Below are 22,067 nucleotides of genomic sequence, written 5' to 3' on the forward strand. Positions count from 1 at the left end.
ATTTCCTTTATCTGGGAGAGCTTTTAATGTTGTTCCAGGTATGTAGATGTGATAGAGCAGGCTGTGGTGGCAGGACATACTGTCCTCATAGAGAACCTGGAGGAGACCATCGACCCTGTTATTGACCCCCTGCTGGGACGACACACCATCAAGAAGGGAAGGTGGGACACACGTGAAAGAGTGTACTGTACACAAAAATGTATTATTTGTTGCTCCTCTTATAGTTGAAACTTCCCTGCTCTGTAACGCTCCATCACAGCTGTATAAAGGTTGGGGACAAGGAGTGTTTCTTCAACCCAGGCTTTAGACTGATCCTCCACACCAAGCTGGCCAACCCTCACTACAAACCAGAGATTCAAGCGCAGACCACCCTCATCAATTTCACTGTGACCAGAGACGGACTAGAAGACCAGCTCCTGGCCCAGGTGGTGAACCAGGAGAGACCTGACCTCGAGCACCTGAAGGTGGGGACAATTATTTATGAGAATCCTCCAGTTGGATAACTGAATTTCCCCTAGGAGATCAATAAAGGTTCATTTTAATCTTATCCAGTTATTTATTATAATATTAATAAATGTCCAACAGTGCTTTTAATGTTTTAACCATTATACCTCACGACCAAAAGTTGCTTTGATGTCCAAACAGGATGAAGATTTCTCAATATCAAAAACAGCCATAGAATGTTATATTAATATTATTTCCACTTAAATAAGTACATTCTTTAACCGACATCAGTCCTAATAATATCTTATAAATATTCATTAATTTTCAGAATTATAACCCTTTAAATGAAAATGTATTGTTTTCCGTAAACTTAATTCTGAGTGTGTATTCAAGCAACCCAGTTAATTACAGACTTACAATAGGGACAAATAAAAAACTCTAAACCTTGCCAAACATATCGCTACTAAGGGTTTAATGCTGTGCACTCCAAGAATCATCAGTGCTGTGTGTGTGTGAACTCCCGCAGAGCGACCTGACCAAACAGCAGAACATGTTCAAGATTGAGCTGAAGCTCCTGGAGGACGAGCTGCTGACCCGGCTGTCCGCTGCAGAGAGTAACTTCCTGGGGGACAACGTGCTGGTGGAGAAGCTCGAGACCACCAAGCACACCGCTGCTGAGATTGAGATGAAGGTAGCAGCATGAATGTGTGTTCTTAGTTGTTATAGTATAGTATATAAGTTGACTTGTTATCATTACATCTCTTCTTCTTCTGTCTTCTCCCTCCATCACTTATTGTCAGGTCCTGGAAGCTAAAGTCAACGAGGTGAAGATAAACGAAGCCAGAGAACTCTATCGGCTCGTTGCTGTCCGAGCTTCTCTGCTCTACTTCATCATGAATGACCTTAACAAGATCAACCCCATATACCAGTTCAGCCTCAAGGTAACCAGAAGGGAAAGTTAAAGGGATAGTTCACGCAAAAAAATGAATACATATTTCTGCTACCTGTGCTGCAATCTGTAGTGTCGATAGCAACTATTTTAATGTTACAACTACACCTGCGAAAAAGGGTTGTGACATTATATAAGGATAATTATTCCTACATGAAACTGCTCACAACGAGGCCTGTGAATTTTCTTAATATACCGGGCCATGATTCCTGAAAGCTCAATTAAATTTGAGAGAAATCTGACTTTTCTAAAGCCGTTATCTCCAGCACTCAGTAACTCACACCAGAACTATCTCTAGATAAATAGCAAGTCACTTTAATAGCTGACTGACAGCCTAGGAATTGACTAATTGAGTACAAAGAAAACAGTAATTTTCCTAAAGCTGTGATGCATTAATGCCATGATTAAGACCACGTGAATAATAAACTTTCTTTCTCTTATTTTCATTCAGGCCTTTAACGTGGTTTTCCACAAAGCGGTGGCGATGGCAGAGGCCTGTGAGGATGTGAAGAGCAGAGTAAACATACTCATAGACCTTGTTACCTACTCCACCTTCAACTACATCAGCAGGGGACTATTTGAGAGAGACAAGCTCACCTTTACTGCACAGCTGGCCTTCCAGGTGTGTATGTGTCAGCGTTAAAGAGAGAGAGTGTGTGTGTTGTGTTCCTGACTGTGTCCTTTCTCTGTAGTTGCTGCTGATGAGCAAGGAGATAGATGTGCGAGAGCTAGACTTCCTGCTACGTTTTAACATCGACCACCACTACATCAGCCCCCTGGACTTCCTCTCCAACTCAGCGTGGAGTGCTATCAAAGTGCATGCAGACACACATCCACACACAGGACTTTTTTTGCTGACTCACATCCTTAGATGATATTGTCAAACATAACCTGCTGCTCTCCTGTGTGTTTGCAAAGGTGATGAGTTTCACAGATGAGTTTCGCGGTCTGGATCGGGACATTGAGGGCTCTCCTAAACGCTGGAAGAAGATGGTGGAGTCTGAGTGTCCCGAGAAAGAGAAGTTTCCTCAGGAGTGGAAAGGGAAAAGCTCCCTGCAGAAACTCATCATGATGAGAGCCCTGAGACCTGATCGCATGACCTATGCTCTGAAGTAAGGAGGGTTTTTCTCGCCTTGTGTCACTTGTGTTTCTTCCTTTTAGATTATCCACTTGTAAATCACTTTATCCTAAACCCTGACTATGTCTGCTGTTCCTATTGGCGTACTGAAGGAACTTTGTGGAGGAGAAGCTCGGGGTGAAGTACACAGAGGGCCGGAAGACTGAATTTGCAAAGTCCTTCAGAGAAAGTGGACCAGCCTCACCTGTGTTCTTCATCCTCTCCCCCGGAGTGGACCCTCTTAAAGATGTGGAATCACTGGGTACTGAAAAACAGAGTGACACACATTGCATGCACTCATACACAAATAAATACTCATACACTGTTTTTACATTGACATCTCGTTTTTTGTACTTGTGCAAAGTGATATTTCTTCAAGTGGTGTCCTTAAGCTTAGTTGGCTTTTAGAAAATATGTTCCTTTACAATATACTGCAAAAGCATTGTGGGAATAGATCAATCATTTTGCAGAAGAATGCAGAGAAATATATGAAAGGAGTAAAAGCAGAAGGAAAAAGATAAGTAGAGATCAAATATGTATTTCAGATGAAGGATTTTTCTAAAGGTTAGATTTGGATTTTACTTCAAAACTGAGAAAGACTTTGAATTCAATCTTGTGTTCCCAGGAAGGAAGCTGGGTTTCACCATCGACCTTGGGAAACTTCATAACGTGTCCTTGGGTCAGGGCCAGGAAGCTGTGGCTGAGGTTGCCATGGAGAAGGCTGCCAAGGAGGGTCACTGGGTTATATTGCAGGTCGGACTGGAAAAGATGAGTTTATTCTGAAAGTTTTGAACTGTTAACCCACTACTAGATTTTTAAGGTGTGTTTTCTCCACCTCCCTGTAGAACATCCACCTGGTTGCCCGCTGGCTGGGCTCCCTGGAGAAGCTGCTGGAGCGCTGCTGTGAAGGCAGCCACCCGGACTACAGGGTGTTTATGAGCGCTGAGCCGGCCCCCACCCCCCAGGAACACATTATCCCACAGGTAGAGGCGCACTGTGCAGAAGGGTCGTGTCAATGCAGCACATGGAATGAATGTAGGCTCCCAGGTATATCAGATGTACGCTTGATTCCTCCCAGATGTGAATCTTATCTGATGTGTTTTCCTCAGGGAATCCTGGAAAACGCTATCAAGATCACCAATGAACCGCCTACAGGCATGCATGCTAATTTGCATGCTGCTCTGGATAATTTTGACCAGGTAAGTGTCTCATAGAATCAGAAACAGGCTTATTACCAGGTAGGTTGACACATACGAGGAATTTGACTTGGTGTTGTGGTGCATACATAAAAGTAACACAACATTAATTACAGATTAAAAGCAATTCTGAAGAGGTGAGATAGGATTTGCGATTCAAACATGCTGAGACCGGGGCAGTCACGGATGTGTTTGGGGAGTGAGTTCCAGGGGGGGGGGGGGGTGCTTTGTCCTATGAGGCAACGTAGTAAACAAATTGTTTATTTATCAATTAAAGGTCACCTATTATGCAAAATCCACTTGTTCATGTCTGTTATACATAAACATGTGTCCCTTCTGTGGAAAGAGATTCTGAGAGTTTCAGGAAAAAAGATTCGCTCACTTTTTGTCCTGATCCATTTATCACCTGAATCTCTTCCTAGAGCACCATTGTGTTCTTTTTAACCAAATATCTCTCAGAGGGGCGTGGGGAGGGGCTCCTTATTTTCATCTAAAGCAACAGACAGAGAATCAGCACTTCTGAAACAGAGGGGATTATGGGATGCTACAATGGGTGATCTGTTTGGTATTTCGAGCCAAACACTTTAGAGACATGTTTTGTATATCTGAGACCTAAAATATATTGATGAAAAACAGTATAATAGGGACCTTTAAATCATGGGTCTCTTTATAGGACATCCTGGACCAGTGCAGCCGTGAGCAGGAGTTTAAGACCATCCTCTTCTCTCTGTGTTACTTCCACGCCTGTGTGGCTGAGAGGAGGAAGTTTGGTCCTCAGGGCTGGAACAGGAAGTATCCCTTCAACACTGGAGACCTGACGATATCAGTTAACGTCCTCTACAACTACCTGGAGGCCAATGCACAGGTGGAGTGTTGGTGCATGGGTCTTATTAGCAGCTAAATCATAATGGTGATCATATTTGAACGGATTTTCAAAATAATTGTGATGATTTAGGTGCCATGGGAGGACCTGAGGTACCTGTTTGGGGAGATCATGTATGGTGGACACATCACTGATGACTGGGACAGACGGCTCTGCAGGACATACCTGGAGGAATACATGCAGCCCAACCAGGTTTCTTGTTTTGTTCATGACAGAGAAAGTGAATGTCTGGCTGATTGTTGGCACACTCAGCTTTATTCTAGCACAAACTGGCTTTGGTTTTAGACGATACATATCTGCCAGATTTCACTGTGTTGTTGGATTGCAAACTTGGATTACATTTTGGCTGAGATCATCTCCAGTTAGCAGTAATTTGGCTGGTTATTGGCAAGTTAGCTAAAGAGTTTCTGGCAAGCTAATGTGGCAGATTGAATGTACTGTTGGACCAAGACATTTTGGCTACCTGGTCTGGGACAATTTCATCTTTCTTTTTTAATGATCTGAAGCTTAAAACTTTTCTTTCTGCCGTTTTATTTTCCAGTTTGACCGGAAGCTTTCTTTGGCTCCTGGGTTTGTCGTCCCCTCCAACCTGGATTACCAGGTAACTACAGGGGGAGACTTTTGATGAAACGTGTTTTAAAATCCAAAACTGTTTTTGCTCTCCTTCATTTCTAATTTAACTGGTCTGAAAGTACAAACATTTCAAGTGCAGTCAGGGCTTGGATAAATTAAAATTAAAAGTGAAATTACTACTAGTGAAGTCAATACACTAAATATGTCAGGCTGTAACACACTTTAAATACAATAAACAAATGACTTACAGTGTAGTTTGTTAGGAAAAATGAAAATAAACGAAGATATTCACCATTTCTCCCTCTACATCTCCAGGGCTACCATGATTTTATAGATGAGATGCTGCCACATGAAAGCCCGGTGCATTATGGGTTGCACCCCAATGCAGAGATTGAGTTCCTGACAGTGACGTCCGATAACCTTTTCCACACTCTGCTGGAGCTGCAGTCTCCTGACGCTGTGATGGGGGAGGGGGTCTCGCAGACCCTGGAGGAGAAGGTACAGTAGCTAGCTACACCTGCAGGGACAATTGTTTATTTTGGGAGTAGATGTTGGTTATTTGAGAATTATATTTTCATAAAAAAGATATTGATTCTCAAATTAAGTAATGCAAGTTCTTTATTTACTATCCAGATTTTTTTATTTACCTGAATAGCAGCATGACTCTAATTGTCTAATTCTTAGAGAAACAAGGTGGAGAGTGATGCATCATTTAATCTTGTACCCACCCTCCCTCAGGTGAAAACCATTTTAGATGAGGTGCTGGAGAAACTTCCAGAGGAGTACAACATGTCGGACATCACCTCTAAAACAGCTGAACGCTCCCCGTACATCCTGGTCTGCTTCCAGGAGTGTGAGCGCATGAACACACTCATCTCTGAGATACGCCGCTCTCTCAAGGAGCTCGACCTGGGACTCAAGGTACGCTCCACACCTCTGTGTTTGTGTTTTTGCATAATCCAATTGGCTGACTTATTCTTCTGTTCTGCAAATGTATAACAATTGGCACACATAAGATGATGACTAATTTGCATACTTAAACATAACATTTAAAGATACTTGTTATACTGAAAATGATTTCCTTAATGTTATTTCAACGTGTGTATTAACGTGTTGTGTCTTCACCTTACATTGCTTCAAGTAGCACCTTCAATTTACTGTATGTGATAGTGATAGTGATGTAACAGTTTAATTTATCTGTCAAAGGGTGAACTGGCCATTTCCTCTGAGATGGAGAAGCTGCAAACAGCCTTGTTCTTTGACAACGTCCCCAATACCTGGACCAAGCTGGCCTACCCCTCCACCTACAGCCTGGCTATATGGTGTGTGTGTGTAAATGTTGTGCTTTTACAAAAATGTTGGGAATTGGCTGTTTGCTATACTGTACGCTACATTACATATAGATGAATCCATCTAAATTAGCTGTTAGATAGTTACTGTATGGGCTATTTTGACTTTGACTAGAAGATTGACATTTTCCTAAGTGTTTGTGTGTGTCAGGTACAATGATGTGTTGCAACGCTGTAAGGAGCTGGACAGTTGGACTCAGGATTTGTCTCTGCCGAGTGTTGTCTGGCTGTCTGGACTTTTCAACCCACAATCCTTCCTCACTGGTAACACACATTGTGCACACAGATAAGAGTTTTCACCTAAGCTTCAATGCTTTTAAGAAAATGTATCTCCCTTTATCTTTTTACTCTGCACTAATCCTTTGGGTGATTTAAAATCTTGTTTTGGCTTTGTAGCGGTGATGCAGACTCTGGCACGTAAGAACGAGTGGCCCCTGGATAAAGTGAACCTGACAGTGGATGTGACAAAGAAATTTAAGGAAGAGTTTAACCAACCTGCCAGGGAGGGTGCATACATATATGGACTTTACATGGAAGGTAGACCAACACTGTCTTTATTTACTCTCTAATGTCAGGGAACATGGAGGGTCCTTACTGCTATCATTGATCAAGACTATTACACTACTATATTATCTTAGGACATTTTGATTAAACGCTCAATTTTCTCCCTCTGTGAATAAAATCATGTCATTCACGCTAAAGCTTCGTAACGTTTTGATACCATTTTTTCTCTTCTCCTCACTTCGTCTGACAGGTGCGAGGTGGGACACCCAGGCGGGGGTGATCACTGAGGCCCGTCTAAAGGAACTGACGCCAGGCATGCCCGTCATCTCGGTCCGAGCGGTGCCCAACGACCGCCAGGAGACCAGGAACATCTACGAGTGCCCGGTCTACAAAACCAAGATCAGAGGACCCACATATGTTTGGACCTTCAGCCTCAAGACCAGGGAGAGGCCCGCCAAGTGGGTGCTGGCAGGAGTGGCTCTGCTGCTCAGTGTGTGAGGAGGGGTCAGGGGTCCATTCAGAAGTTGAAAGGGATTTTAGATTATTGGGAAAGGTATCCATGTGAGATCCTCTGCTTGCTACTGACTATTGATCAATAGTGAAAGCAATTGTAGTCAAGTACTTCGAGTAGAATTTTCAGTTACTTGATCAAATCCCTTCTATGTTACTTTATACTTTTAGTATGTGTATTTGATTTAGTTACTTTACGGAGTTACTTACAGATTGAGATCATACATATTATAATCAACACAATATGAACAATTATTTTTAAATAGAGCTACATACAGTAGCATATTTTATGAAGTTAAACTTTGGTACTTTAAGTGTATTTTATTGTTGCTGTAATATTTCCTTTGTAAAATCTTGAATACAGGACCTGTAGAAAAGCAATTCTACACTGTGATACGACAGCTTTGCCTGATGATCCGTTACATTTTTCTACTGCTGTTGTTCAATTTATTAAACTTCAATATGACAAGAATGGAATCAGAGCTTATTTTCTTTTTATTGAAAAAGGATAAAATATACAGAAAGAAATGCCAAAAATGCACACACTAAATCACAGTTAGAACTGAGAACGTCAAAGCTTGTTTTGAACAAATCACATCTATAAACTAGAAGATACTCTAAAAGCAGGGGAGAGAAAAACCAGACTCTGCTGCCTCATTAGAGCGCTATTCAAGTGTGTTATTTTGTAACACTTGTACCTCTTACAGTATGTTATACGGCTGTTTTAATAGCACATTACAGTAAAATACACAGGTGAAGTCATTCTGACAATATGACAAGACAACCTCTGATTGTCCTGTTGCTCGTTCCCACTTCACAGTACACATGGGTGTAGTTTCCATCATTCAATAAAAAAAAGATAAAATAACAAAACAAATATGTGTAAACCAGCTGTTTTTCAACTGGAGATTCTAATGCACATACTGTAGCTCAGACACTGTATGTGCTAACAAGTCAATATCTTTCTAGTTTGGCCTCTGTGTGTATTTCTGTGTGTTTGCGCTCCTTTTCTAGTCGCTATCGGACCAATCGAGCTCCATCATGTCCATGGCCGCACTCGCCATATTGATCTTGGTTCCGTGTCGCACGCTGCAGCTCTTCACAGAGTTCTGATTGGACGAAGCCTGCATGCTCACCTGCACCCCCGAGTGACCTATGAGCCCCATTTCCCCTCTAATCTTTTGGCTGATGGCCTCGCTGCGGTCACCTCTCACTCCCTGGACCACCACTCCCATGTCACTCCTGCGACCCCTGACCCCCAGCTCGCTCCTCACCTTCCTCACTCCCAGGTCCCCCATGTTCATGTCCATGTCCCCTAGTCTGTCCATGTCCCCCATGTCATCCATGTCTAAGGACAGCATGTCCCCCAAGCCCCCTAAACTCCCCTGGAGACCCTTGAACATAGTTGGGAGCATCCCTCCTTCCATACCTCCCTCCAACCCTCTCTCATCTAGCCTGTCCCCTAATTTGTCTATCTCCCACCCTCCCTCCTTCTCCCGTTCCCTCTCCCCTTCTGCCTCTCCAAACCCGCCTGAGTACCCTCGGACTATGGTGGTCACCCTGCTCCTCTGCATGCCTCCTCTGTCCCGGTCCCCCTCCTCCCACGTCCTCTCCTCCCTCTCCACTACACCTCCCGGGAAGCTCCTGAGTGTCACCTGCACCCTTCCTCCCTCCCCACTTCCACCCTCGTCCCTCTCCCTCTGCCCCCAGCCTTTCTCCTCCAGGGTCCCTTCCTCTTCCACGTCTTCCTCTCCGAATCTCCCCTGCAACCCTCGGAACACGGCATGCAGCCTCCCGCTGTCGAGCGAGCCCACCCCCCTGTCCAGCACCGCACTGCTCCCCCTCTCCGTGTCTCCGTTGCTGAGGGTCCGGAGGAGGCTGCTGACCCCCGCGCTGCTCACCCCGGCACTGTTGCATTCCTGAGAGTGCGAGCGGAAAAAGGAGCCCGAGGAGCCGATGGACAGCGGTGTGAAGAACTGGTAGGAGAGGTGATTATAACAAGGTATTATTCAATGTTCTTTTCGACGGTCTGAACAGATCTGTATTTCCTCGACTTACTGGTGAGATGTTTGAGCGCTCCATGAGGAGGGAGGTGGGACTGGGGGTCATGTTGGACCTCTCCATCAGCCTCTCCTCCCACAGTTTGAGCCTCCTCTCCCTCTCCTCCAGCTCCTTCTCTTTGGAGTACAGCTCTCTCTCCAGCTTCCGAAGGCGCTCCAGGGTCGCCTCAATTTCACACCTGTAGAACGGGAACACGCAGACAAATTAGAAGTCATGTATTGTGGACTAGTTCAGGCACATGTGGCCTACTTATAAAAGCACCTTCACTGCAGCGACAAAGAAGCATTTGCTGTAACAAAATTGGGCTGTAACAATATACTAGTATAACTGAAACTTTAAGTATGAGATTTTTTTATTTTCTCAGAATAAACACACTCAGGCTCAAGTATATGATGTACTATGAAACAGGTTCAATGTTACCATGTATAACTTCAAATATTTTTGAAATGTGTATTTTCTAGTTGCCCATAGAAGTCCACAAGACTTAACATAGGAAGTAGTGACCTCATTACATTGCTACTTAAAACCCATTTTTATAGACGTACTTTTATATGTTGTCCATTATCTTTATGTTTTTTATCAACCTTTGTCTTATCCCTTATTGGTTTCTGTGTCTTTCTCTTTAGTTGTATCATTTGTTGGTTCTGTTTGGCTTGTTACATTACCTTATGCTTATCCTGCTTTTACATGTCCGTCAATTTAGTTTATAAAGTCTTTTTTTTAAAGGTGCTGTTTAAATAAAGTTGGTTTTATTGCCAATATATTTATTATCAATATGTTATATTATCATAAAGGAATTGAGATCTCTGCAGACAGAGATGTCAAAAGTACACACATCCTTTACTCAAGTAGTACAGATACTCGTGTTTAGAAATACTCTGGTAAAAGTAGAAGTACTGACTAAACTTCTTACTCAAGTCAAAGTAAAAAAGTATGGGCTTCAAAATGTACTTAAGTAAAAAAGAAGCCATAACTACCAGCTGTTAAATAGAGTAACTGGTAACTGGACCTCACTTTATACTAATAGAACAATAAAGATCTTCTATTTAAAATTGTAATTATGTCATTGTTAATGAATGTTTCAATACTGAACAACAACCATTCAGAACACAAGCAAAGAAAAACTAAGTGGGGAAATAAACGCCTACATTGTAGATTCTAGGGTGACTACCTCTTCCTTGGAAACAACACAACAATTATTATGGTAATGCTTTAAAAAAACTGGATTGAAGTGAGTTATATGGTGCACTTTATAAATGTAAGAAGTAAAAGTAAAAAGTTGTCAGAAAAGTAAGTAGTGGAGTAAAGTACTGATACCTGAAAAACAAAGTATTTGTACTCCACTACTTCCCACCTCTGGCTGCAGAACACAATAATGCTGGAGTGAAATGACTGAACTGTGTCCCTGCAGTACTGCCTGTCACCACAAGAGGCCACTGTTAGAGCTTCTCAGTGACTGTGCATGAACCTGCATTCACAAACACAATCAACTCTCACAGCAGCACCTAAATATAGACAGATCTGACGCACAGCCATTCCTCTTCCTGTGTTCCCTATGTTCCTCCCTTTTCATTCATCCCACCCCTTAACCCCCCTGACTCTTCCTCCCCCCTCCTCCTCCTTTTCTTGTCCAACTTTTTCCACCCGTACCCAAAACTTCACTCAGAATTGATTGCCTCGCTGTACTCATGTTAAATATGCTCAGAATCTCTCACCTCTCTCCCCTACCTCTCTTTTTCTCCCCCGTCCCACCCCTTTAGCCTGTCCTCTCAGTTCCCACTAACCTCTCTGTTCCTGCCTTGTACTGTATTTTACATTTCACATTCACCCAATACATTTCTGTTTCAAACCTCTCCTCTTCTGTAGCCCATTCTTGATTTCTCCTCTACCTCCCTCCCCCCCTCTCCCCTGTTCTTCCCCCCGTGGTGCAGCGAGGGCAGAGTGGAGGAGAGGAGGAATCTCTACCATGGACACTTTCCAAAGAGCTTATTATAGACTGAAGTAGAGCACAGGGTCACACATTCAACTTCTCTCCTGAGCTTTAGAGTCCCACAGAGCTGAGCTACACACATGTGTGACTATGTTGAATTTGTGTGCATGCATCTTGACTTTTATTTGGAGTACGGTTAATCACAGACTGCATTTGTCATTCTGGCCCAGACTTAACTGTATACACTGCCTCATTCTCAGACGCAGTGCAGATACACTCAGTGTTTTCTTTTAAATGTCTATTCAAGACTGAGTGAGTTTGTGTGAGTGTGTGTACCTCCACTGGTCCTTGTTGTGTAAGAAGGAATTACACTGTTCCGGTAGCCTGCTGTCGTTGGCCATGGTCTCCAGGGTTACCATCACCTGTTTGAACTGCGGACGCTCCTGTAGGTACAGATACAATAACCAGCTGACACACTCTTTGATGTCAGTGAGGTATAAAAGCCATTTATTGGGGATTAAGGACTGCATCTTTTGTGCATTTAGCTTACCTTTGGGTCTGCTTGCCAACATTTCCTCATCAGCTCTGCAAAACTAGCTGGACAGCTGGTGGGGATAGTCAGCCTCTAAACACATTCAAATACAAGAAGCAGAAGCGTATGACTTTTAACAGAAAATATTTATCGAACAAAAATAATTAAACAGACTAACCGTTTGAATCCCCTGCGAACTCTAAACTATTTTGCCAAAATATTCATGACTAAATCAGCAATAATCAAATTAGGAGTTCTGTGAGGCTTTGGTGAAACAAAGTGGAGCTTTGGGCTCAATGCTAATGTAGGCATGCTAACTTGCTTATAATGAGAACGTTAGAATGTGTTTTAATGTATAATGTTTACCATGTTCACCTGAAATTGCATCATTATGAGTGAACAAAAAGTACTGTTAAGGCTAATGGGGCTGTAATCAGTCAAATGTAAAATGTATCCTTCTTGTTTGATTTCCAGTATTACAGTTTGTACTTGGATGCTTCGGTAAAATAGTTTTTGAACATTCATGATAATAAAGGCTCTGAGGGTCGGAAGGGATCAGGGAAAGATGATAGTCAGTGATATTCAGCCTCTGAGAACCATGAGTTTGTACAAGATGTCATTGCAAATAATATTAGTAAAGCCATTTTACTATTAGCTAAATATATGACTAAACTTATATCAAACTTATGTTGGTTGATAGTGTGGCTGAAGACATTATGTTTCATTTCAGAGTCGTCAGCACGAAAACATTAACACACATTTTGATTCAAACATTTCTCAATCCTGATTGGTTCTCAGCAGTACAGAGTGTTTGATGTCACATTTTTCCATTCCCACCCAGCTGGAATCAGTAAAAAGAGCTCAGAGAAAAATGTGTACACAAAACTCAAATGTTTTTGTATATCTGTTTAAAATACACTCAACCTCTTTATGAGATAAAATGGGAACATTTAAACAGTCTGGCTCCATGTTGATCTTTCTGTAAACCACACAATGCCATTAAGATAATGTCCCTAGAAGATCCCTGGCATCGCCAAAGGTCTGCATGAGCACAGACATCTCCATAGTACGGTTCAGTAAATGGAAACAGCTTTCTCTGGGGATTAATCCTAAAATATCACCGACTCTGAGTGGAGAGAGGGCAAGTACAAGGGTCAGGAAGAGAGGTACAGCAGTGGAGGGGGAAATCAGAGGGAGACTGGGAAAGGGAAATAGAAAGAGAGAGTTATTTAGGGAGAGTATTTGGAGATTAGCCAACAGCTACGCAGGAATCATGTTCTCCGAGTTGTTTGTAAGCTGTGTGTGTGTGTGTGTGTGTGTGTGTGTGTGTGTGTGTGTGTGTGTGTGTGTGTGTGTGTGTGTGTCTGTCTGTGTGTGTGTGTGTGTGTGTGTGTGTGTGTGTGTGTGTGTGTGTGTGTGTGTGTGTGTGTGTGTGTGTGTGTGTGTGTGTGTGTGTGTGTGTGTGTGTGTGTGTGTGTGTGTGTGTGTGTGTGTGTGTGTGTGTGGCAATAACTGAAACACATACACCGTATAACCAGCATCCCCCACCTCTCATAAACCTCTTGAATCAACCCTCCTCTCCCTGCAATCGCTCCTCTGTAAACCCCTTTTCTCTCACTCTCCCTGGCTTTCTCTGTCTCTCTTCCTCTCGTAAAGGCTTTTGCCGGGGGGGGAGCAGTGGAGTCTGGCCCAGCTCCACTGCTGTGTATCCAGGCCTTACAAGAGCAGAGAACTGACATCAGGGCCTAAAAATACCCAGCCGCAGCCTCACCAGCTCACAGTGGAAACCATGAGAGCATCGCATTGTTCCTGCAGCCTTCGCAAACTCTGGTGGGTCTGCACGCTTACAGACTGTTCAGAAAAGTTTGTGTGTGTGTTGGGAGGAGAGGGGGTTACCTCTTGTTTTTCCACCACCAGCCATGCAACCTGCAGCCCTTCAAAACCTTTGAAAGGAACCTCCCGAGTCAGCATCTCCCACAGCACCTGGAAACAGATCAGACAGCGTTAGTTCATTCAGACAGATGAGATTTCTCCAATGTGTTGGTAGTAGCTCAGTCTTATCAGGCCCCACAAAAACAAACCAAAATACCCCCTACAATAGAGTTGGTAATACTTTCATCACTCTCAGCACTAGTATGAATTGATTTCAAACAATACGTTACAATACCTTACATTGAGGAATATTACAAAAAATCTAAATACTTTCCTCATTTAACACAAACTGGGAAATTACATTTTCTCCATGTTTTTCTTACCCTAAATGTCTAAAAAAGGGATAGGCTTTTGTTAAATCAGCAAAGGATTACATAAAATCTGACAAAAATAAATATTAGAGCAAGCATTTAATTCCAGCTGTCAGTACTTGACATGTTTCAACAATCTGTACCATATTGGTTGGTACCTTGAACCTTGAACCAAAATAAGTTTTGCGGTTTGATTCCCAGGCTTACTATAAAGTGCTGGGGTTGACGCAGCCTTATTCAGCCACTTGTTAGCAACTGCCTTTTCAAGACACGTCAAAGCTTAAAAATTACCGGGTGAGGTATTTACTGATGTCTCTTAAGTCGTCAAACAAGACAAATCAAGAGTGTATAATTGTAGAGAACCATAGAATGTTTCAGGAGTAGTTCCTACAACAGTCTATACTGATATTTATACAGGGCTACCAACTCACCACGCCATAGGAGTAAGTGTCACAGGTCTCGGAGACAGGCAGGCTCTGAATGACTTCAGGAGCCATCCAAGGAAAAGTGCCCACCACCGTCATGTGGGTGGTATGGGACAGGAACTTAGACGCCCCAAAGTCACAGATCTGAGATCCAGAGAGCAGTGAAGAAAACACAATATTACATGAGGCCCTGAACTGGAATATAAATACTAATATGCAGCTAACTGAGCAGCACAAGGATACACACCTTCAGGGTCCTGTCTGCTGTCATCACCACTGAAACAAAGAGAACAGAGAAACCGGTCAAAGCTGTGCAACATGAAATAGTATTATACTTCAGCAGACAGACAGTTGACAAAGCAAATGAGAAAAGGAGGAACAATCTCTAAATATGGTTAGGGATAATGTGTTACCGTTCCGTGACTTGAGGTCTCTGTGAATGACTTTGACTGGAGCTTCAGCGTGGAGGTAATGGATCCCTGTGAGGATATCAAGCATTAATAAATGGCAAAAACCGTTGTTTTGGTGTAGTTTCATTCTAACATGGTTTGAGCATCAGGTTGACCCAGAAATCCACCAGATTAATTGAGTTGAACAAGTGTTTGTTTGTCTGTTTACATCAATGGAACAATTGTGCATTTTCTAGTCTATGCATTGTTTTGCTTTTTTAGAAAATAATCCTACTCATTTCGCCTTTAAAATAATATCACTGATAACATTTAGAAATCTAAATATTATTATTTTTAAATTTGACATATTTCACTTCCCCATTAATCAGCAAGGTATATTTTGCTGTTCACAAGCATTTAAAAATGATATTTCTCACACATAATGTGAATACACTGTATTGTGTCCAAAGTAATATATTTCACTAGCCTGCATATTTACAATTGTATTGGATTATTTTATTTTGCCTTTTTGCACTTCGTAGCATTTGCAAAGCTTGGATAGAGACAGGGATTAAGAAGCAAATAAAAAGTTGTGTAAACTATTATTAACTCTGGTGCATGATGACCAGAGTATCACAGTTTCAGGACACTTGTCATCATACCAAGGCTCTGACCTCTGCTTAATATAAGAAGCACGGTGATTCAGTTTTCAGATATCATTACAGTACAATCATTGCTTCTTGGCGTACCTTTGGCTATCTGTATGGCCCATGTCATGATTTGCTCCATGTCCATCTCCTCGCTCTGCTCACTGGAGAGGTACTCATACAGAGACCCTCCACTGGCAAACTCTATGAGAACACACACATTGTCATTATAGGATAACAGTTCAAATATATAGAGCATACAGAGCTACTGTACGCATTAACAAAACCTGGTATTGTAGAATAAATAACCACTTATATACAACTGTTACAGCAGATAACAAACTATGTAGTTGACATAGACAGCCTTTTAAATAGAAGTTACACAAATTCTAAACTAGTGACAGAAACTGCCCTGTAAAACATGTCGAAAAAAGCTCTTGCCTGGACATTTTTGCAGTGCAGTAATAGTTTACAAATGAATGTATTTAAATGTTTGAGAAACATCACACAGCTGAACACAGTACGCCACACAGACCATCAAACAGAGACTCAAACCAGTGGAAAAGCTCAAAACCTTTAAACCCTGACGGTCTAATCCAGATTATCTCTGCACTTTTAACCTTCAATTTCCTGTTAAATCCGGCAATTAAAAGAGACAAGTAGAAGACAGAGGATAGCTTCAAACAGGTATAATCTGTCCTTTCCTTATGGATTTGTACTACTTGCAGAATGCATTTTACTGGCACCAAACTCCAGTTCTTATTTTTGCCTACTATACTCTTTTATTTTTAGTAAACATTGGACTATATTGACTCAGCTGCAGCTAGAATTGTTGCCCGGCAAGTCTGTAGTAGTGTGTTGGTGCTATATCTTAACCATATGAAGCCATCGAGGATTACAAACACATCCAAACATGCCGGTCTCAGTTACAAATGTCCTGCCAGGAAACCCAACAAGAACCTGCTCTTAGAGTAAACATCAATATTTCAAAACACACACATAAACATCAGTCGGAGCATGTGCTAACGGGTTCGTAAGCACCACATTGAGGATCAAATACACAGTAATAAAGATAACGTGCAGATTTACTAGTGTAGTTTTATATTAGTGGACACTTTGCCCTGTCCCTAACCCTTGATGTCATACGTTAAACCTTGACATGACCTCCAACCTTATGTTCCTTATATCTATAAGGCCCTAACCCCAAAGATAACAATACTCATCTACATTTATAGTGAACTCTTATCTGAATGAAGCACATGTTTAGGTTTTATGTTCTGAGTCCCATACAAATAGACAAGCATTCGCACACACATGTGGGGTCTGACCTGTGATAATGCCATAGTTGGGAGATTCCAGCACGGCTCCATAAAACTGAATGATGTTTTTATGACTCAGGACACTGAGAATCTCAGCCTGGATGAGGAGACAAGACAAAGAGAGAAACAGAGATATATTCATTTCATTAGCATCCTCCTTTAGTTTTACAATAACTGACATTGGCAAAGAAACATGATCTTTAAGAAAATAAAGTGTAAATCATTCCGGATGGTTAGTAGGAGTGTGCAGGATGCCTGGACTGAGGTCTGAACCTCCTTCATACCACCAGGTTGAGTCTCTAAACAAAGACCTTCCACACAGCAGTGACAAACATGCCAATTCATCTGAACTGACATATAAGTCATACCCTCTGAATCGGTGGAATATATGACCGTTGCCAAGCAACATAACAACTAACCAGCAATAATATGAGGTTACACTAAAGACTGAACCAAAGTATTTTCATGTTAAATAATAAGCCTGTGGTTTTTAATCCATGTGTGAAGATATAAGTGTGTAAAACTGTCATAAAACATAAACAGAGGCCATTCTGCATGATTACCTTTGTTTTGTAAACTTTAAAAACATTACTGGGCTAATTTGTCTTACATAAACATTCAAAAGCACTTAACAGACAGTAGTATCACAGTGTGATGCTATATAGTTGATGTCAGTCTTTTTTCCACTACTATGTTAATGTATTGTTTGTAAAAAGATGACTTAAAATATATTCTAAATGCGAGATCTCTTTTTAAAGTATCCACTAAACTGGATTTATAACATGATTCATCGATTTGTATTGCCATATTCATTGTACAAACACTTTAAGCAAGTGTGTGAGAGAGAAAAAAAGTCAGACAACAAATCAAAGTCTCTCCTTCAGCCCATGCATGTTGTGTCCATAACCTCTGTACTTATCTTTTAAATGTGTTTTACATTTATAATATTTAAATCTGCGACCACAACAGCAAAACTGGCTGATTTTTGTTTTTATTCCAATTCTATTTCAATGTAAATACTGCTATACAGTGGGGCAAAAAAGTATTTAGTCAGCCACTAATTGTGCAAGTTCTCCCACTTACAAAGATGAGAGGCCTGTAATTTTCATCCTAGATATACCTCAACTATGAGAGACAAAATGAGAAAGAAAAAAAAAAATCCAGAAAATCACATTGTCTGATTTTTAAAGAATTTATTTGCAAATTATGGTGGAAAATAAGTATTTGGTCAATAACAAAAGTTCATCTCAATACTTTGTTATATACCATTTGTTGGCAATGACAGAGGTCAAACGTTTTCTGTAAGTCTTCACAAGGTTTTCACACACTGCTGCTGGTATTTCGGCCCATTCCTCCATGCAGATCTCCTCTAGAGCAGTGATGTTTTGGGGCTGTCGCTGGGCAACACGGACTTTCAACTCCCTCCAAAGATTTTCTATGTGGTTGAGATCTGGAGACTGGCTAGGCCACTCCAGGACCTTGAAATGCTTCTTACGAAGCCACTCCTTCGTTGCCCGGGCGGTGTGTTTGGGATCATTGTCATGCTGAAAGACCCAGCCACGTTTCATCTTCAATGCCCTGGCTGATGGAAGGAGGTTGTCACTCAAAATCTCACGATACATGGCCCCATTCATTCTTTCCTTTACATGGATCAGTCGTCCTGGTCCCTTTGCAGAAAAACAGCCCCAAAGCATGATGTTTCCACCCCCATGTTTCACAGTAGGTATGGTGTTCTTTGGATGCAACGCAGCATTCTTTCTCCTCCAAACACGTCTAGTTGAGTTTTTACCAAAAAGTTCTATTTTGGTTTCATCTGACCATATGACATTCTCCCAATCCTCTTCTGGATCATCTAAATGCTCTCTAGCAAACTTCAGACGGGCCTGGACATGTACTGGCTTAAGCAGGGGGACACGTCTGGCACTGCAGGATTTGAGTCTCTGGCGGCGTAGTGTGTTACTGATGGTAGCCTTTGTTACTTTGGTCCCAGCTCTCTGCAGGTCATTGACTAGGTCCCCCCGTGTGGTTCTGGGATTATTGCTCACCGTTCTTGTGATCATTTTGACCCCACGGGGTGAGATCTTGCGTGGAGCCCCAGATCGAGGGAGATTATCAGTGGTCTTGTATGTCTTCCATTTTCTAATAATTGCTCCCACAGTTGATTTCTTCACACCAAGCTGCTTACCTATTGCAGATTCAGTCTTCCCAGCCTGGTGCAGGTCTACAATTTTGTTTCTGGTGTCCTTTGACAGCTCTTTGGTCTTGGCCATAGTGGAGTTTGGAGTGTGACTGTTTGAGGTTGTGGACAGGTGTCTTTTATACTGATAACGAGTTCAAATAGGTGCCATTAATACAGTTAACGAGTGGAGGACAGAGGAGGCTCTTAAAGAAGAAGTTACAGGTCTGTGAGAGCCAGAAATCTTGTTTGTTTGTACGTAGGTGACCAAATACTTATTTTACCGAGGAATTTACCAATGAATTCATTAAAAATCCTACAATGTAATTTCCTGGATTCTTTCCCCCCATTCTGTCTCTTGTAGTTGAAGTGTACCTAGGATGAAAATTACAGGCCTCTCATTTTTTTAAGTGGGACAATTTGCACAATTGGTGGCTGACTAAATACCTTTTTGCCCCACTGTATATAATGTTTTCTGTCTGTGTTTTTAATTGTTTTGTTTTATTAATTTATATGCACCACAACACCACATAAAATTCCTCGTATGTGTTAACCTACCTGGCAATAACCCTGTTTCTGATTCACCCACAGGTCACCCTAACTTCAAACTGTTTCCTGACACTGGGTCATGAGCCTACCAGCCGAGTATTAATAACATGGAAGGACATTTTGTTTGGATTAGTATCGGGGTCATACTCATGGAGAGCCGCCTGATCTGCAGTGCATGAAGCTGCAAACGACCACACACTTAACACACAATGGGAGGAACAGGGGACTACTGGCATAAATACAAAAAACTAACCATCTACATGGAGTGGCTGAAGTAGGGGAAAAAAGAGAGGTATGTTTAAGATAAACATGTTCAACGGCAGACAACAGGGGGGGGAAGGAGGGGGTTGGGAAAGAGGGGGCTATGGGTGTCCAAAGATAATCTAGGAAATTACAAGAAACTAGAGCAGTAACATGCCTCAGAGGTGTCAATAACTTCCAGGAAATTATGTTTGTGTGCATCTATGCTGCAGAAGTTCGTGATTTGTTTATGTGTGTGTATGTGTATGTGTATGTGTGTGTGTGTGTGTGTGTGTGTGTGTGTGTGTGTGTGTGTGGTGTGTGTGTGTGTGTGTGTGTGTGTGTGTGTGTGTGTGTGTGTGTGTGTGTGTGTGTGTGTGTGTGTGTGTGTGTGTGTGTGTGTGTGTGTGTGTGTGTGTGTGTGTGTCGGTGCATCCCTTACCTCTTTGTCAATCTTTAGAAGTTTCTTTACAGCCACTTCCTTGTCCTGGGATATCCAGAGGGCTCGGTAGACGCTCCCAAAGCTGCCTCCTCCACAGTTCTCATAGAAAAGCAGATCCTCATGCTTTATCTGCACAAACGACGAGCCAGGGGACGACATGGCATACTGACTCACTAGCATACAAACACACACATACACACACTAACACACACACACACAGACTAAAGTGAGTGCAAGCTCAACTACCAAAAAGTGTACAAGTCCCAGATCAGATCGTAGAGAGCGAAGGATAAGAAATAAGGAGAGGTGGGATAGTTTCCTCCACAGGTTCAGAGTAGATGTTGTCAGTCAGCGGAACAGACTGTCAGAGAAGAAGCCAGAAAGTGCTGGAAAGAGAGAGAGAGATAAGTTTGCTCCCTGTGAGTCAGGAAAAGTCCAAGCTCCCCTGTTCCTACTAGACCAGAGAAGGTATTACATTGCCTGATAGTGGTGATCCAGTGGAACTACAGTACAAATCATACACACAAAAAGAGTGGGGATTAATGGGAGGTGAGTGTGTAAATTTGCAGTCAGTCAGTATGTGCCGTCAGGCTGCAGCAGACACACCGTTCAAATATGGTCACTGGCATCCAGGGCATTCCTTCTTCCTGGATAACTGTGGCTATATAAAGCCAACAAATGTGATGCAAATTCGCTGTGTCGCTATGCCCCCTCCAAGAAGAAGAAGCCAGGGAGGGACTTATTGTTACTCAGACTGACAGGAATGACCCAGTGACGACATCAAGCAAGATAGCCGTGCTGACATCACTGTGTAGGGACAGGTGAGATCAGCTCGAGGAAGTTAGGACGCTTCTCAGTCGGTCATGAAGTGCAAGAGGAGACATGAGAGTGATTCATTGCATAAATAAAACATGACTCCTAGAAGCTGTGATGAATCATTACACACCATAGTACAAACGTGTCCAAGAACTATATGTGTGTCTCACAGTTAGCACTACAGAACAGAGACTGTAAGAGGATAAGGGTTCTTCCTCTGAGGAGCAGGCATAAGCCAAGCATTCAGGTACAAAATGAAATATCTTGTCTGCAAGTGGAAAGTTTGGAATCATACGGATAGTAGAGGAATGCTCAGGGAGAATAATGTCTAACAATCAAATTCAAAGGGTTCCTCCTGTGGGAAGCATGCATCAAAGTGTATACAAATCTGTGAACTGGGTTTTGACCTCTTTAAGAAAGAGGTCATCAGGGCGGCATGGAAGTCAGTTTTACAGCTTGACTCACTCGTAGTAGTAGACCATTTCTCCCAATACTTGTGCACAATATGTTCTATTTCTAATCCTCATATTGCAAGCAAAGCTCTACCTTTCATTGACAAGAAAATGTCTCGCGTATTTATATGCATAATGATGAATAGATTGGAACACGGTTAATGCCAACAAAACTACACAAGACTCTAAAGAGAGCAGGCTTTCTGTAAAAAACTAAATACGTCTTATTTCCTCAGATCTGCTACAGCTACCTCCTTTTGCAGCAGGATACATCTGGTATCTCTCACGTATTAGAGCTGGCAAAATTACTTTGAAATGTGT

General features: G+C 42.1%; 2 protein-coding genes across 12 annotated transcripts in view; one reads left to right on the forward strand and one right to left on the reverse strand.

Annotated features, from left to right (window-relative positions):
* dnah9l (dynein, axonemal, heavy polypeptide 9 like) overlaps positions 1-7,997 on the forward strand; it is a 42,104-nt gene extending 34,107 nt beyond the window's left edge. For 7 of the 11 annotated variants that reach the window (XM_034195951.1, XM_034195953.1, XM_034195957.1 and 4 more), the window contains 20 exons: positions 39-161; positions 260-464; positions 971-1,135; positions 1,245-1,385; positions 1,845-2,015; positions 2,086-2,208; positions 2,312-2,505; positions 2,624-2,772; positions 3,136-3,263; positions 3,356-3,493; positions 3,620-3,709; positions 4,380-4,571; positions 4,662-4,781; positions 5,131-5,190; positions 5,478-5,660; positions 5,901-6,083; positions 6,369-6,484; positions 6,663-6,775; positions 6,908-7,048; positions 7,266-7,997. In XM_034195951.1, coding sequence (XP_034051842.1) covers positions 39-161; positions 260-464; positions 971-1,135; positions 1,245-1,385; positions 1,845-2,015; positions 2,086-2,208; positions 2,312-2,505; positions 2,624-2,772; positions 3,136-3,263; positions 3,356-3,493; positions 3,620-3,709; positions 4,380-4,571; positions 4,662-4,781; positions 5,131-5,190; positions 5,478-5,660; positions 5,901-6,083; positions 6,369-6,484; positions 6,663-6,775; positions 6,908-7,048; positions 7,266-7,513 — 2,983 coding nt within the window. In that variant the 3' untranslated portion in view covers positions 7,514-7,997. Of the gene's footprint in view, positions 1-38; positions 162-259; positions 465-970; positions 1,136-1,244; positions 1,386-1,844; positions 2,016-2,085; positions 2,209-2,311; positions 2,506-2,612; positions 2,773-3,135; positions 3,264-3,355; positions 3,569-3,619; positions 3,710-4,379; positions 4,572-4,661; positions 4,782-5,130; positions 5,191-5,477; positions 5,661-5,900; positions 6,084-6,368; positions 6,485-6,646; positions 6,776-6,907; positions 7,049-7,265 lie in introns of those variants that run through there. The other 4 variants (XR_004566891.1, XM_034195952.1, XR_004566892.1 and 1 more) reach the window with 4 other exon arrangements.
* Positions 7,998-7,999: 2 nt separating this feature from the next.
* Positions 8,000-21,024, reverse strand: LOC117532730 (mitogen-activated protein kinase kinase kinase 7-like). The gene is made up of 11 exons (XM_034196184.1): positions 20,479-21,024; positions 17,081-17,168; positions 15,855-15,956; positions 15,130-15,195; positions 14,964-14,992; positions 14,723-14,860; positions 13,945-14,031; positions 12,067-12,141; positions 11,853-11,959; positions 9,584-9,764; positions 8,000-9,501 (listed from the first exon to the last, which is right to left on the reverse strand). Exons 1-11 carry the CDS (start codon positions 20,656-20,658, stop codon positions 8,536-8,538), a joined length of 2,019 nt encoding a protein of 672 aa, XP_034052075.1. The 5' UTR covers positions 20,659-21,024; the 3' UTR covers positions 8,000-8,535.
* Between the last annotated feature and the right edge of the window lie 1,043 nt (positions 21,025-22,067).

The sequence above is a fragment of the Gymnodraco acuticeps genome, unplaced genomic scaffold (assembly GCF_902827175.1).
Source record: "Gymnodraco acuticeps unplaced genomic scaffold, fGymAcu1.1, whole genome shotgun sequence".
Lineage (NCBI taxonomy): Eukaryota > Metazoa > Chordata > Actinopteri > Perciformes > Bathydraconidae > Gymnodraco > Gymnodraco acuticeps.